This window comes from Nycticebus coucang, chromosome 1 (assembly GCF_027406575.1).
Source record: "Nycticebus coucang isolate mNycCou1 chromosome 1, mNycCou1.pri, whole genome shotgun sequence".
NCBI lineage: Eukaryota > Metazoa > Chordata > Mammalia > Primates > Lorisidae > Nycticebus > Nycticebus coucang.
This window is the reverse complement of record NC_069780.1, coordinates 151,100,029-151,114,966: the sequence shown is the minus strand read 5'-3', so window position 1 is coordinate 151,114,966 and position 14,938 is coordinate 151,100,029. Positions and strand designations below refer to the sequence as shown.

At 38.3% G+C, this 14,938-nt stretch overlaps 1 protein-coding gene across 4 annotated transcripts in view; it reads left to right on the top strand.

The window, feature by feature from the left end:
- Window positions 1-8,264, top strand: part of MAP3K1 (mitogen-activated protein kinase kinase kinase 1) — an 82,820-nt gene extending 74,556 nt beyond the window's left edge. For all 4 annotated transcript variants that reach the window (XM_053590322.1, XM_053590300.1, XM_053590314.1 and 1 more), the window contains exons 17-20: window positions 1,575-1,706; window positions 2,818-2,960; window positions 3,666-3,797; window positions 5,649-8,264. In XM_053590322.1, coding sequence (XP_053446297.1) covers window positions 1,575-1,706; window positions 2,818-2,960; window positions 3,666-3,797; window positions 5,649-5,798 — 557 coding nt within the window. In that variant the 3' untranslated portion in view covers window positions 5,799-8,264. The remainder of the gene's footprint in view (window positions 1-1,574; window positions 1,707-2,817; window positions 2,961-3,665; window positions 3,798-5,648) is intronic.
- The last annotated feature ends 6,674 nt before the right edge of the window (window positions 8,265-14,938 follow it).

Genomic DNA, 14,938 nt, shown 5'->3' with positions numbered 1-14,938 from the left:
TTTCTAAAAACAAACTGCCCTTAATATATTAGTATGACCTGCAGATACTTTGTTTTGTCTTTTGTCAACATAAGTAAAATTTTCACTACCTCTATGTTTTAAGTTTTTCTAGTATGTTTTTAAATGATTGGGTAGCATTGTTTATAAGAATGATTTTTTTAATGCCTGATATTATAAGATCCATATTTTTCCAAGTGACTATCATTAATTGGACAGATTAGGAAGTGTTTCAGTATAACAATAAAAAAAAAAAAACATACAATTTAAACTTACTATTAGTGAACCAGCACTGAAGTATAAAGTTGAGTCTTGTCATCTACTTGAACAGATAAAAGACTGAGTTTTATTTTGTACTATACAATGTATACAGTAAAATAAATGACTTGAGATGTGGTGAATAGATTCTTTAGTTTAACTTCCTAGATTTGTGTGTATTTTAAGAATGCATTTCATTGACCAGTCAGTTCTTACATGTATTATGTATTATTGGTCTTCATAATACAAAGTAGATGGTTGGCTATTATAAACACTTTTTAATAAGACTCACTGAATTTATGACTTGTCCAAGGTCAGGACGAGGAAATGGTAAGAAATAAAGCCTAACTCCATATCTTCTGGAACCTTTGCATGTTCTCTTTGCCTTCTGCTAAACAGCATGTTAGCATTGTTAGCATTGAAGTCACTAGTATAAAGGCATTTTTTATTTTGGTTAAGAAGACAGAAGTGAGTTGTACATTTTAGAAAGTTTCATCTAAACTTCTTTAAAGTTTTCTAAAATCTTGGCTCAGCATCCATGGTCAGTGGTTAGGTCACTGGCCACATACACCAAGGCTGCCATTTTCAAATCCAGCCCAGACCTGCTAAACAACAACAGCAACAAAAAAATAGCCAGGCGTTGTAGCAGGCACCTGTAGTCCCAGCTACTTGGGAGGCTGAGGCAAGAGAATCACTTAAGCCCAAAGAGTTTGAGGTTGCTGTGAGCCATGCCACCACGGCACTCTACCAAGGGTGACATAGTTAGACTCTGTCTCAAAAAAAATTTTTTTTTTAAATCTTGGCCCTCCAATAAACTAGTTACATGAGGGATCTGTGAAAATGTCTTCTAATTAATAGATTTTTTTTTTTTTTTTTTTTGTAGAGACAGAGTCTCACTTTATGGCCCTCGGTAGAGTGCCGTGGCCTCACACAGCTCACAGCAACCTCCAACTCCTGGGCTTAAGCGATTCTCTTGCCTCAGCCTCCCGAGTAGCTGGGACCACAGGCGCCCGCCACAACGCCCGGCTATTTTTTGGCTGCAGTTTGGCCGGGGCCGGGTTTGAACCCGCCACCCTCGGTATATGGGGCCGGCGCCTTACCGACTGAGCCACAGGTGCCGCCCTAATTAATAGATTTTTAAGATAATATAGGAATGTGTTCTTAAATCAGTTTTGCTTGTGATACAGGGTATAAATTTAATATTTTAGATGTGACTGTGAGTTCATGCAGTGCAAGCTTTAGGAACCAAAGTTTAATAAACAATTTTAATTCTGGCTTAAGTTTATGATAATTGTTTCTGTTTTGTATTTTTCATATAGGAGGATCTGTGGCTCATTTGCTGAGTAAATATGGAGCCTTCAAAGAATCAGTAGTTATTAACTATACTGAACAGTTACTTCGTGGCCTTTCATATCTCCATGAAAACCAGATCATTCACAGAGATGTTAAAGGTGAGGATTCTTTTAATTTTTATCTAGTGACAGTAAGAAAACAAATGTAATTTTAAAATTTGGACCTTTGTTTATTGTTTCTAACCTAAGTTTCTAACTATGGGATTGTTCTCCCGAGTAACGCAAATCAGTAAAGTACTGGAACAGAAAGGAGCCTCAAGGGTCATTTAATCTGTCTTCCTCTTTTCATAGAAAAGTATATTCAGTATAAGAGAGACTGATTTTTTCCCACAGTTTTACTGCTAGTTGATGGCAGAAAGTGGAAAATCGAGGTACAGGGATTCTTTGTCTTGGCCTCATGATATACTGACTCCCAGAAAGATCCTGTTCCTGGTTTTATTTAGGATAATGGGGATATTATAAACTTCTTTTAAGAAAAAAATTCTCAGATCTTTTGCAGGTCACTTTATTTTTATTAAGAGCAACTGTGGTTTTCTATCATGGATCTCTTTAGGCAGTATTTGATATAATATATTGAGTATATTATATATACTAATTTTATATATAAGTAATTTTCTAACATTAGCTTTTTATTAAGGTGTAATTATGAAATAAAGCATATACAGTAGAATCTCTGTAAGTTGACCACCCCAAGGACTGTAACAAACGGGTTGACATGTGGAGGTCATCAACAAGGAGCTAGGCCTGCCGCAGTGAACGCACATGTGATGTACGTCTGGTTTGTGAAAAGTAGGACAGCTTAAGGGGACGGTCACTGTAGGGAGGTGCTGTCAGCTTTAGAGCTTCTACTGTGGTTTGAATTGATTTAGATTAGCATGTTTCAACAAAACATTGTCTTAAATGTAAATTACATTGAAGTTTGAAGAAAGTTGTAAATATTAAAGGTTTTCAACATTCATTAATATGAGTTTCACTAAAATCTCTGTCTTGACCTCTTTATACCTTAATACTGTTTTTTAGACTTTTCCTCTGAGACTTAGATTTTATATATAAACTAGGGAGACCTGTAGGAATGAAGTGAAAGGAAAAGAAGGTGGCAGTCCACTTCTTTCTTTTGTCATTGTCCTATTTCATTAGTAACATATTACTGGATTTTTAATCTCTCTTTTTGTTTTTAACATTTAAGGTCATTTGCTGTGTTTGTTGACAGGTGCCAATTTGCTAATTGACAGTACAGGTCAGAGACTAAGAATTGCAGATTTTGGAGCTGCAGCCAGGTTGGCGTCAAAAGGAACTGGTGCGGGAGAGTTTCAGGGGCAGTTATTGGGGACAATTGCGTTTATGGCACCTGAGGTGAGCAGCAGCTTTGTGTGTGATGAAAGTATTTCTTCATGACAGCACTATACCGATTTATTTTGCGGTGGTATCCAGTACGTACTTACCAATTAAAAGTCCACAAGCCCTGAACATAAGACTTCAATAACATCTTTCCTTTCATACCCTATTCCCTACTTTTCCATCTTTGTCATGACACAATTTAAAAAGATAGGTTTTAATAGATTTGCTATGAAAGGCTATTTCTTACAAAGAATTGTTGAGTACTTTATAGTAATTGTTTTGCAGTTAACCAAAAATGCACGTAATAGAAATTTTTTTAAATAGTTCTCTCTCTGCTCCAGAGAGAGATGAGCACACAGAGCAAAGCCTCGGCAGTAGTGGGAAAGTTTAAGCATTGCCGTGCTGACTCAGCCTCTGCTGCAGTGCTCGTAACTCTCCGTGTTCATATATAGGGATTATTTGTTGTACTCTGGCCACATAATTTGCTAAGAGCAAAATTCTGTGATGTCACTCTAGTACAGAATCTCAAAGTTGTCCAGAATACTTCGTATTGCACAGAAAATTAAGCGTATTAATGAAATGAGATCTCAGGTAATCCATATAATTACTATTTGTACCATTATTTACCCTGAAGTTAAAAACTAGAATTTGTAACTACAAAATGGCTTTCCCTTTTTTTTAAATGAGTCACATTTCCAAATTGACTTTGTTTATCCTCAGGTACTAAGAGGCCAGCAGTACGGTAGGAGCTGTGATGTGTGGAGCGTTGGCTGTGCTATTATAGAAATGGCTTGTGCAAAACCACCTTGGAATGCAGAAAAACACTCTAATCATCTTGCTTTGATATTTAAGGTAATTATTTATGCTAAAATAGGCAGGGGGCAAATTTTCATGGGCTCTCCCTAAGTGTCACTCTAAGATGAAGGTATATCTTCCTTGAAATATGCGGGTGATTTCTGCTTGTCATTTATTCAGGCAGAATTTAACTTAACAACTTTTTTACTTTTCACACCTAGTCAATTGGCAATCCAGTTCTACCTTCTTACAACCCTTAAATTCATTCTCTCCATTTCTACCACTGAACAGTAATAATGGTTGAGATAGTTAACTTTTGTAGACAAAAGCTGGGGAGTCATTCGGACTTGGTTTCAAACCCTGGCTCTTACGGGCCGCATGACCATAAGACAATTACTTTTGTATCTATCCTGCCTTCTCATATTTGTAAAGTAGGCAGAAGAACAGCACCTACATTCTAAGATTATTATGAAGATAAAATTACCTGTGGGCCATAGGCAAGCACTGAGCCCACACAGGCGCCCCCACCTGCCGTAAGTTCCTCCCCAGCTGTGTAGGATCCTCAGTCACTCTGACAGGACCTAGTTTGCGGTATTGCTATTATTGCTCTTTTCCTCTGTTTTCCTTACTGACCTTGTCCCTTGTCTGTGTGGTTCTGGTTCTAATTCAAGTTTGCATTCAGCACTCTTCCTACTTCAGGCACTCTGTGGCACACGGGTCTGGTCCTTCTCCAGACTGTCACACTTTAGTATGTACCTGTGTCTGACACTTTCTTGCTGGTCTTATGCTTGTTTATGTTCCTGTCTTATCTTCCTTTTCAAACTGAGTCTCCTTGAGGGCCATTCCTGTCTGATTTATTTTTATTCCCTTCCACAGAAACCTAAACAGAAGTTGCACAATAAATACTCAAGGCCAGGATCAATTTGAAAGTTTGATTTTATTTTCAGTATTTTGGTGAAACCATAGAAATAAGTAAAAATGATTTTCAAATTGGCACAGTCCACATTTGGGGGAAGATTTTCTTGTAGTTAGGTGGATTTAATTTATTTAGACTTAAAATTATTTAGATTTATCAAAAAGTTCTTCATGCCTGGCATAGTGGCTCCCACCAGCAATTCTAGCACTCTGGGAGGCTGAGATAGGAGGATAGCTTCAAGTCAGGAGTTTGAGAGCAGCCTGAGCAAGAGTGAGACTACATCTCTCCCCCAAAAATAAAAAGTTAGCTAGGCATCGTTACCCTTGTCTGTAGTTCCAGTTCCTTGGGAGGCTGAGATGAGAGGATCGCTTGAACCCAGGAGTTAGATGTTGCCATGAGCTATGATCACGCTGCTGCGCTGTAGTCGGGGTGACAAACTGAGATTCTGTCTCAAAAAAAAAAAAAAAGTTGTTTTTAGTATATTTGATACTAAGAATTAGGATTTGTCCAACATTGAAGAAAAAAGTTTAATGCAGTTGTGTTTTCTATGTACTAAATAGACTGACCAGATCTGGTCTTTCTCACTCTGTGCTGAAAACATAGAAAAAGTTTTATGTTTCACAAAAAGGACAAACCATCTCAGAGACTGAATATGAGGAAAGCAGAATTCATTTGAGTGAATAATTTCCTTACCTGATCATTGTGATGTGTACTTAGCCTTGTTCATTTAGACAATAAGGAAAACTCTAGATCCAACTGAATAGGATTGATTTAATCAAATTCTAAAATCCTAAAACTTGCCAGACTCTTAGAGGAAACCTGTCCATCCAGTGGGTGAGTTTTCCATAGATTTCTTGATAGCAGAAAGTCTTCCCATTTGTGCTTCAATTCCTCTACATTCAGGATGCAAATGAGGTTATAAAGTAGATGCATTTCTGTATTAGCAGTTCCAGTTGTGGAAAGGACCAATGCTCTGCCTTTATCTCCTACAGATTGCTAGTGCGACTACTGCCCCATCGATCCCTTCACACCTGTCTCCTGGTTTACGAGATGTGGCTCTTCGTTGTTTAGAACTTCAACCTCAGGACAGACCTCCATCAAGAGAGCTACTGAAGCATCCAGTCTTCCGTACTACGTGGTAGCCAGTTTCACGAATAAACTGCAGTAGAGACAGGATGCTCAACAGGAGAAAAAAAACTTGTGGGGAGCCATGCCAATAATCGACTGGCCTTCACGCCACTGAACAGCTATGAACCAGGCCAGTGGGGAACCCTTACCTAAGTATGTGATTGACAAATCATGATCTGTACCTAAGCAAAAGTCCAAACTTGTGCAGGAACTGTAAACTGTGCCTTTCCAAGAACTGGCCCTAGGTGAACAGCAAAACAGTGAAGTTTGCATGACTGAATAGCAAAACATAATTTTATTTTTGGAGCACTTTTTCAGCAATATTAGCGGCTGAGGGGCTCAGGATCTATTTTAATATCTCAATAATTATTCCATTTCATATAGTTATCACAAGCAGGGGGTTCTGCAGTTTCGTTCAATTTTTTTGTCACTGGCTGTAAAATCAGTATCTGCCTCTTTTAAATCAGAGTATGCTATGAGTAGCAGTAAATACATATATTTTTAAAAGTTGATAACTTCTTTATGACCCACAGTTGACCTTTATTTTTTTTTTAATGCCTGGGAAATTGTGGTTCATTGTGCATTTTACTGTTGGCCCATTCATTTCGTTTTTGGAAGTTATGGTTCTGTATTTTCATTTCACCTTCATTTTTGTTTAATATTCAGGGAAAGGTGATCTTTGCAAATAAGAAAAAAATAGAACTAGGTGTGTGAACTAGAATTTATTAAATATCTTGCTATTGCAAGAGTTTTTTAAATACAGATTTAACTTTGTTTTTAAATTGGAATATCATAAAGTACTACCTACATTTGAGTCAGTCACTGCTCTTATAGTGCAGGTTCAATGTAAATTAACTGAAAAATCAACTGTTCTCTGTGATGCAGCTCGCAACCAAGATCAAGATTACTTTGAAATTTATTTGAATTTTTATAACGTTTTGGTTTCCTTTGTCAGCTTTAGTAAACTTCACATCAGTTAGGTCTTACTGTGTGTGTAACAATCCGTCATTTACCACCACTGGTGATGATAACACGGAACTACTATTTTCCTTCTTCTGTGTACCATCCCTTTATAGTAGGCCTGGCTGATAATTAAAACAAAAATTAACTTAATTTAGCTTAATTACTCAACTACTAATTAGTAATGTTTTTAAACAATAAATTTGCTTTGAATTTGGAAAATGTGTTCAGAAAGAAAATGATTGAATTTTATTCACTAATTCCTTGAATTTTGCACAATTATCTAATGGTTTTATTCTAGGGTTGAGTTCAGGTGCATGGAATCCTGAAGGAAAATGGTAGCTCCTTTATCCCTTTTTTGTGAGTCTTTTAAATCAAGTACTGATAAATACAGCTTTGAGATTTTAGTTTTAACTCTTCAGAAGCCAGTGTGAAATAGAATTGGTTATTCTCAAAGACTCAGGATAAACTAAATAAGCTATATAGAGTACATTTTAAATGTACAACACAAATTGGAAGTGAAATAAGTTACAAGATAAGTTTACAGGGATTATATTGCTTATAATTTTTAAAAGGCAGTTTGTTTTTTTATGTGTATGTTTCTTAGTGAAATTTTACATTCCTTTGTTTTGCAAGATTGGCAACATTTGAAGAGTTAAAAAATAGAACAGAAATGTGAAGTTCGGTAGCTCTAAATGTGTTGTACTTGACTTGTTTTATTTTCTTTTTTGTGTTGTTTGTTGGCTTTTGTTTTTTGACTACTTAGAATTTTCACAATTCTAATGAGATTGTTTCCAAGTCTCTCATGTGCAAGCTTTAAAGGATGCACTCTTGCCATTTTATGTACTGGAAGATCATTGGTCAGATTAATACTGTGTCTGACAGAAATGTAAACTGTATAAACTGAGGAACCTCAGCTAATCAGTATTACTTTGTAGATCACCATGCCCACCACATTTCAAACTCAAACTATCAGTGTCAGAGTCCATTGTGTTTGAGTTTGTTTGCAGTTCCCTCAGCTTGCTGGTAATTGTGGTGTTTTGTTTTTTGTTTTGTTTTCAGTGCAAATGTGATGTAATATTCTTATTTTCTTTGGATCAAAGCTGGACTGAAAATTGTATTGTGTAATTATTTTCGTGTTCTTAATGTTATTTGGTACTCAAGTTGTAAATAGTGTCTACTGCTGTTTATTCCACTTTCTACTACCTCAGGTGTCCTATAGATTTTTCTTCTACCAAAGTTCACTTTCACAATGAAATTATATTTGCTGTGTGACTATGATTCCTAAGACTTCCAGGGCTTAAGGGCTAACTTCTATTAGCACCTTACTGTGTAAGCAAATGTTACAAAAAAAAAAAAAATCTCTGGGTTAAGAAAATTTGGCTTAAATGTATCCTTTGTTATTTTAAATATATCGAGATATTTTAATTAAAATTTTTACCCCATTGAACCAATTTTATAGTATTTGTACCTATTTTGGTGTTTTTGTCTTTATAGTAAATAAAAGTTTTTGAACAAAAGTTGTGACTTTTATTTATTTTGAAATAATTTTACACGTCCATAAAAGTTACAAGAATACAACAAAGAACTCATATATACACTTCTCTCAGAGACCATAGTCAGCTGTTGGCAGCTGCCCAGTTTTGTCCTTTATGAGCAAGAGGATCCCACCCAAGACCGCATGTTGCTCTTAGCTGTCATGTTTCTTCAGTCTCATTCAAGTCCAGGACTGTGTCTTGGTTCTTCCTTGACATTCATGGCCTTAACTTTTTTTCAGGATGTTAGGTTATTGTTTTGTAGAAGCCCCTCAACTTGAGTTTTTTCTAAACTCCTCATAATTAGATTCAGAGTACACATTTTTAGTGGGAAAATCATAGGGGGTGATGCTGTGCTCTTCTCAGTGTATCAGAGCTGGGAGCTCAGAGGACGGTTTGTCCCATCATTGGTGATGTTAACCATGATGGATAACTGTAGAGTTATCTTTCCCTTTATAATTAATTTCCACCTTTATATTAAGTATGCTATGGGGTGATACTTTGAGACTACATAAATATCCTATTTGTCTTATCTAATTTTAGCTCTCTGCTCTTAGCTTTCTTGCCTGAATTATTTCTCTGTTAGTTGCCAAATGGTGATCTTCCAGTTCCTTCATTTCTTCTGTATTGTATTCATTGGCACTTTGCTATAAGGAAGAGCATTCTCTTCTCTCATTTACTTTTATCATATATTGTTGTATATTTGCTCACATTGGCTAGGGGGAACTTCTGAGAGCTAGCATCTTTGTCCTTGGCAAGCCATCATTCTTTGAGCACTTCCATACTTTGAGCTCCATCTGCTGTGGCCCTGTGATCATCCTTTTGCCCAAAGAGCCCTAATTCCTTTAATGGAAAATAGTATTTGAAAACCAAGATGTGGCTGCTAGATATGCTCATTACTACTGGGTGTCACTGCTCCCAGGCCTTCTTTGTGGGGTTAGAAAATTACATATGTAATTTTCATATATAATTTATGTAACTATATGTATAATTAATATATAATTTTGTTATTTGTAAGATTCATAAGATATAAATATATTTAAGATTCGTTATATAATTTATATAATTATATATAATATAAAATTCATATATAATTTTCATACATATATGAATAGGCACAGTTTCGTCGCATGCAGACTAGTCACATAAAAATCATGTGTTCACACCAGTCTTTGAGTTCTGATCTAATGCCAAGTTTCATTCAAACTTTCCAAATCTGTACCTCCTTTCTCAGGTAATGAGAACCCTGGCTCCAATTATTCTCCACATACTGACTAGCTTGGTTCCTCCCCACATGTGACCAATGCCTGGATCCCCACCCAACTTAGCTGCCTTTTGTTGCTCCAACCCCACTGCCCTCACTACAACCTAAGAGCTTTAAAAAAAAAAATAGACTTTATTTTTTAGTGCAATTAGGTTTAAAAGCAAGATTAAGTGGAAAGTACAGAGATTTTCTATATATCCCCTCCCCTCACATACAGTCTCCACAATCAATATTTAAGGACTTGGTTTACGAAAAGAAGAAAAGCTGTTTTTTGTTTTTTTTTAAGGCAGAGTCTCATTTTGTCGCCCTTGGTAGGGAGCTGTGGTGTCACAGCTCACAGCAACCTCCAGCTCTTGGGCTTAGACAATTCTCTTGCCTCAGCCTTCCAAGTAGCTGGGACTACAGGCACCCACCACAACACCCTATTTTTTGTTGTTGCGGTTTGACCAGGGTCAGGTTCGAACCCGCCACCCTTGGTATATGAGGCTGAGCCACAGACACCGCCCAAGAAAGCAAGCTTTTTAAACAATTAAGTTTTTAGAAACTTTTTTACCTAGTTTATGACTTATACAATTAACAATTCATCATATGTATCATATGACATGTTATATACTTACATATAAATACTGCTACAGTTCTGAGATGGCACAGATTAAACACAGTTCTCTTTAGATCATGTGGTGTAAGAAAGCATAAAAAGAGTATGTTCTAGCTCCATCCAGGTAAACATAAAAGGTGTAAAGTCTCCATCTTTTTATGGCTGCATAGCATGGCTCCATAGTATTCCATGGTGTACATAGACCACAATCCATTCATGAGTCCACGGGCACTTGGACTACTTCCATGACTTGGCAATTATGAATTTGGCTGCAATAAACATTCTGGATCAAATGTCTTTGTTGCTAAATGATTTTTGATCATCTGGGTATATACCTAGTAGAGGAATTGCAGGTTCGAATAGTAGGTTTATTTTTAGTTGAGTAGTCTTCTTAGTAAAGTGTCTCAAGAATAGAAGAAAAAGTATCCAATGTACCCAATACCCCTATGAAACCAACATATAATCACCTACACATTCATATGAATGATATAACTGTAGTCCAGAAAGAAAGAGGGAAGAGGAGAGAGAGGGAAAGGGAGGGGGGAGGTCACGAGGAGGGAGGGCATTTGGTGGGACCTCATCTAATGTGCATAATACAATGGTACATTTGAAAACTATTAAGAATATAGGCTCGGTGCCTGTAGCACAGTGGTTACAGTGCCAGCCACATACACCAAGGTTGGCAGGTTCGAACCTAGCCCGGGCCAGCTAAAACAACAATGACAACTGCAACAAAAAATAGCCAGGTGTCGTAGTGGGCACTTGTAGTCCCAGCTACTTGGGAAGCTGAGGCAAAAGAATCACTTTAAGCCCAAGAGTTGGAGGTTGCTGTGAGCTGGGATGCCACAGCACTCTACCAAGGGGGACATAGTGAAACTCTGTGGCCTTATGGCTTGGTGCCTGTAGGTCAGTGGTTAGGGCACCAGCTACACACACCGAGGCTGACGGGTTCGAACCCAGCCCAGGCCTGCTAAACGACAACTACAACCAAAAAATAGCTAGGCGTTGTGGCGGGCGCCTGTAGTCCCAGCTACTTGGGAGGCTGAGGCAAGAGAATCACTTAAGCCCAAGAGTTAGAAGTTGCTGTGAGCTGTGATGCTACAGCACTCTACTGAGGGCCACATAGTGAAACTCTGCCTAAAAAAAATAGAGTATAAATTTTATAGAGTATAAAATATCTTACCACAACAAACAAGCAAGCGAGATGATGGTTACATTAATCAGTTCAATGTAAGCATTCCACATTGTTTATCAATTCAGCACATTGTACCCCACAAATGCATTAATATACACAAAGATAAAAGAAAACCCAAAAAGTGACAAAAAAGAAAAGCATAAAAGCTATTTTCTAAGGTTGCACTGTTGGGAGGGAAAATACAGATTTATTCACCAGCTACTGTTTTTCAGCCATACTTTGGAGCACGTCGAAGTGGGGCAGTTTGATCATTCTGCAATTCCAACTGTGCTGAGGAACTTATTTGGTCTAGCCCACAGATGTAGTCTCAGCCTGTGCCCCGTGGTCATGTGTTGCTGTTTTCCACTTTGTATTCTTCATATTTCTGTAGTCATTTCTCACTCAAACTTCATGAGACTTCATCCACTCTGAAGTTAATGCATTAAGTGCATTAACCTGGTTTATATCACTGGGTCCAGAAGCCTTTTTCAAGTTGTCTGTATCATCTGATTTTAAAATATGCATCTTCTAAGTAAGTTTTGGATATTTTTGTGAAAGGGTGCACTCTGTCACTTCAGAAAATATTAACACGGAGAAAAGCTTTTTGTTTCAGATGAAGTGAGGGAATCTATCGCTCCTTGATTATATTTAAATGGTATTTGTAAGTTTATAAAATGACCAAATCTGCAAGTCAGACAGAACCTGAGAAAATGTTGGGGAACTGTGCTCATGTGGAAATGCATTTAGGAACTGACATAGTAATTTATTTGTTGTAATACAAAATGTATTACAAAAACAGTGACCAATGGAAACTTATACAAATGGCCACTTGTCTATGTCATGACATTTTTTAGGTTCGTCAATTTTATAAATAAATGATGCTGTAAGCATAAATCTCAGGTTGAGTTGGCATAAGAGAGAAAAGGAGCCTTTGGGACTAGAAGTGTCCCTAGCAAGGCTGTGGCAGACCTGAGAGTTCATGTCAGATTCATGTCCAAGAGAGCCATAGTTACCATACCAGAATAAAAGCCCAGTATCACCAAAGCCTTCAAATTTCCAAGAGAAGCTGGAAATTTGAATTTTAGGTATAACTTCCTGATTTTTAAATAATGGAAACGAATTTAATTTTTTTTTTTTTTTTTTTTTTTGGTAGAGACAGAGTCTCAGTGTATCGCCCTCGGTAGAGTGCCGTGGCGTCACACAGCTCACAGCAACCTCCAACTCCTGGGCTTAGGCGATTCTCCTGCCTCAGCCTCCTGAGTAGCTGGGACTAGAGGCACCCGCCACAGCACCTGGCTATTTTTTTGTTGAAGTTTGGCTGGGGCCGGGTTTGGTATATGAGGCTGGCACCCATTATCGCCACCTTTGGTATATGAGGCTGGCACCCTACCCACTGAGCCACAGGCACTGCCCTAATTTAAATTTTTTATTAAGAACTGTAAGCTAGACAAAACTCATTTGGGGGCTAGACTGATCTTTTTGACATCTGACCTGGGCCTAAGCTTATAAAACAAAAGAAGGAAAGTAGAAAATTGGAAGGGAGCCTCTACTTTGTGAAGTTGGCGCTAAGATTTTTGTCTTCTAAGTTATGAATAGAATTAGAGATGCTAGTTATAGAAGCTAGAGAACTAACGTCTGAGAGAAAACTAATGTCTCATTATACACACTGATGTGAAACGCTTATCACTAAAGCCTAATTATAACCAAATCCACATATGTAGCATTCCATTATGCTTCCATGGCGGTAATGTGGATTTTATTTTACAATAGATCACTGTTACACAATCTGTTACTGAAAAAAAACTCCATCCATGACCAAGCCAATCTCATCTCTGCTAGTCACCCTGGCATCTCTGGGGCCCATGCCACCCAACCCTCAGTTACAGCTTTGTCACATCTGTAGAGGTAAAACTAGGCTAAGCTGATGTTGAAAGGGACAAATACTTCATGCCCCAAAGTTCCTTTTCCCATGATGCTAAAATTCCTATTAGAGTTCATTATTAAGATAGCTACCAAGTGATAGCTTGCTTTCCTTGAAGCCAATTTGCTCAACATTTCTCACCATCTATGGAGTCATCCTGAGACAAGGTGGTACCCAAGATGAAATGGGGAGGAAGGGTATAGGATGAGAAATGAAGAGGGATGAGCAGATACTGAAAAAATCTTGGGCAGGGAATGGTGTGATCACATCTGTTTGTTAGAAAGATCACTGTCTTAGCATCTGGAAGAGAGGGCAATACAGAGACAGGGAGAAAGTCAGAGGCAGTTTCAGGATCCAGGAGAGAAATTATGAGGAGCATCATGGTAAGGAGCAGGAGGAAACAAACCTGAGGGATGTCAACAGCAGAACTGAAAGAACTTAAGATGGTATCGGGTGTGAGGAGAATGAGGAGAAGGAGGGTGCTTCTCCCGTCCTGGCTGGGTCACCTGAGTGGACAGTGGTGCCATTACTGGTACTAGGAAACCACAAGAGTAGATTTGAGGACATGATGTGCTTTAGACACTTAAATGCAAGTTGCCTGGAGGATGTCCCAGTAGAAATTTCCAGTGTATACACAACAGTACCTTTAGAGATATTTTAGTTTCTCAACATTTAAATGGGTATTGAAGCCATCGATGTACCATGTAGGGTTATATTCAGTTGTTTGGGAAAGGGACTTGATTACATACAGATCTTTTTCTCACATATGTAAAAGTCCAGGAGTAGGCAGACCAGGGCTGGTGTGTCAGCCCTCTGAGGTCATCAGTGTTACCAGGTTTTATCTTTCCACTGCACTCTTCTCAGCAGGAGGCTTTCATCCCTCGCCTCAACTTCTGCTCTCCAGTCTACAATTGGGAGGAAAAAAAAAAAATGAATGAAAAAGTAATGTCTATGTCAAGAAAACACAAACTTTCCTAAAAATTCTTAGCAAATTTTCACTCAGACCTCATTTGGCCAGAACTTCCTCCCTGTAAGGCAGTCGGAGAAAAAGGGACATCAAGTAGGTGACTTTCTAGCACCTACCACCCATGGGTAGCAGTGAGGGACACTGGGTGAGAATACTTGAGGAGAAACGTTCAGTGAAAAGAAATGACCAAGACCAGAACCCTGAAGATGATTTAAAGCGTAGGCGGAGAGGGGGCAGGATAGATGGAGACAAGAGGTGATGTTCAAACACGTGATCGGGGGAATCAAGAAAGGAGACAGTTGGGGTTTTTAGTTTAGTTTTGTTTTTTTGAGACAGAGTCTCAAGCTGTCACCCTGGGTAGAGTGCCATGGCACCATAGCTCATAGCAACCTCCAACTCAGGCTCAAGCGATCCTCTTACATCAGTTTTTCTATTTGTTAGTAGAGACGGGATCTTGCTTTTGCTCAGGCTGGTCTCGAACTCATGAGCTCAAGCAATCCACCCACCTCAGCCTCCCAGAGTGCTCAGATTACAGGCGTGAGCCACTGCGCCCAGCCAAGGAGAAAGTATTTAAAGAAAGATGAGTGTGGTAATTTCAAAAGCCACAGACAAGGACTGAAGTCTCAGAAGGTGAATGGCAGGGACCATTCCAGTGGAGCAAACTGGATCTCAGCGGGAAGGTGTCAAGGCAAATATGGACGCGGAGGTGATGAGCACAGCCTACTTGGTCAAAAA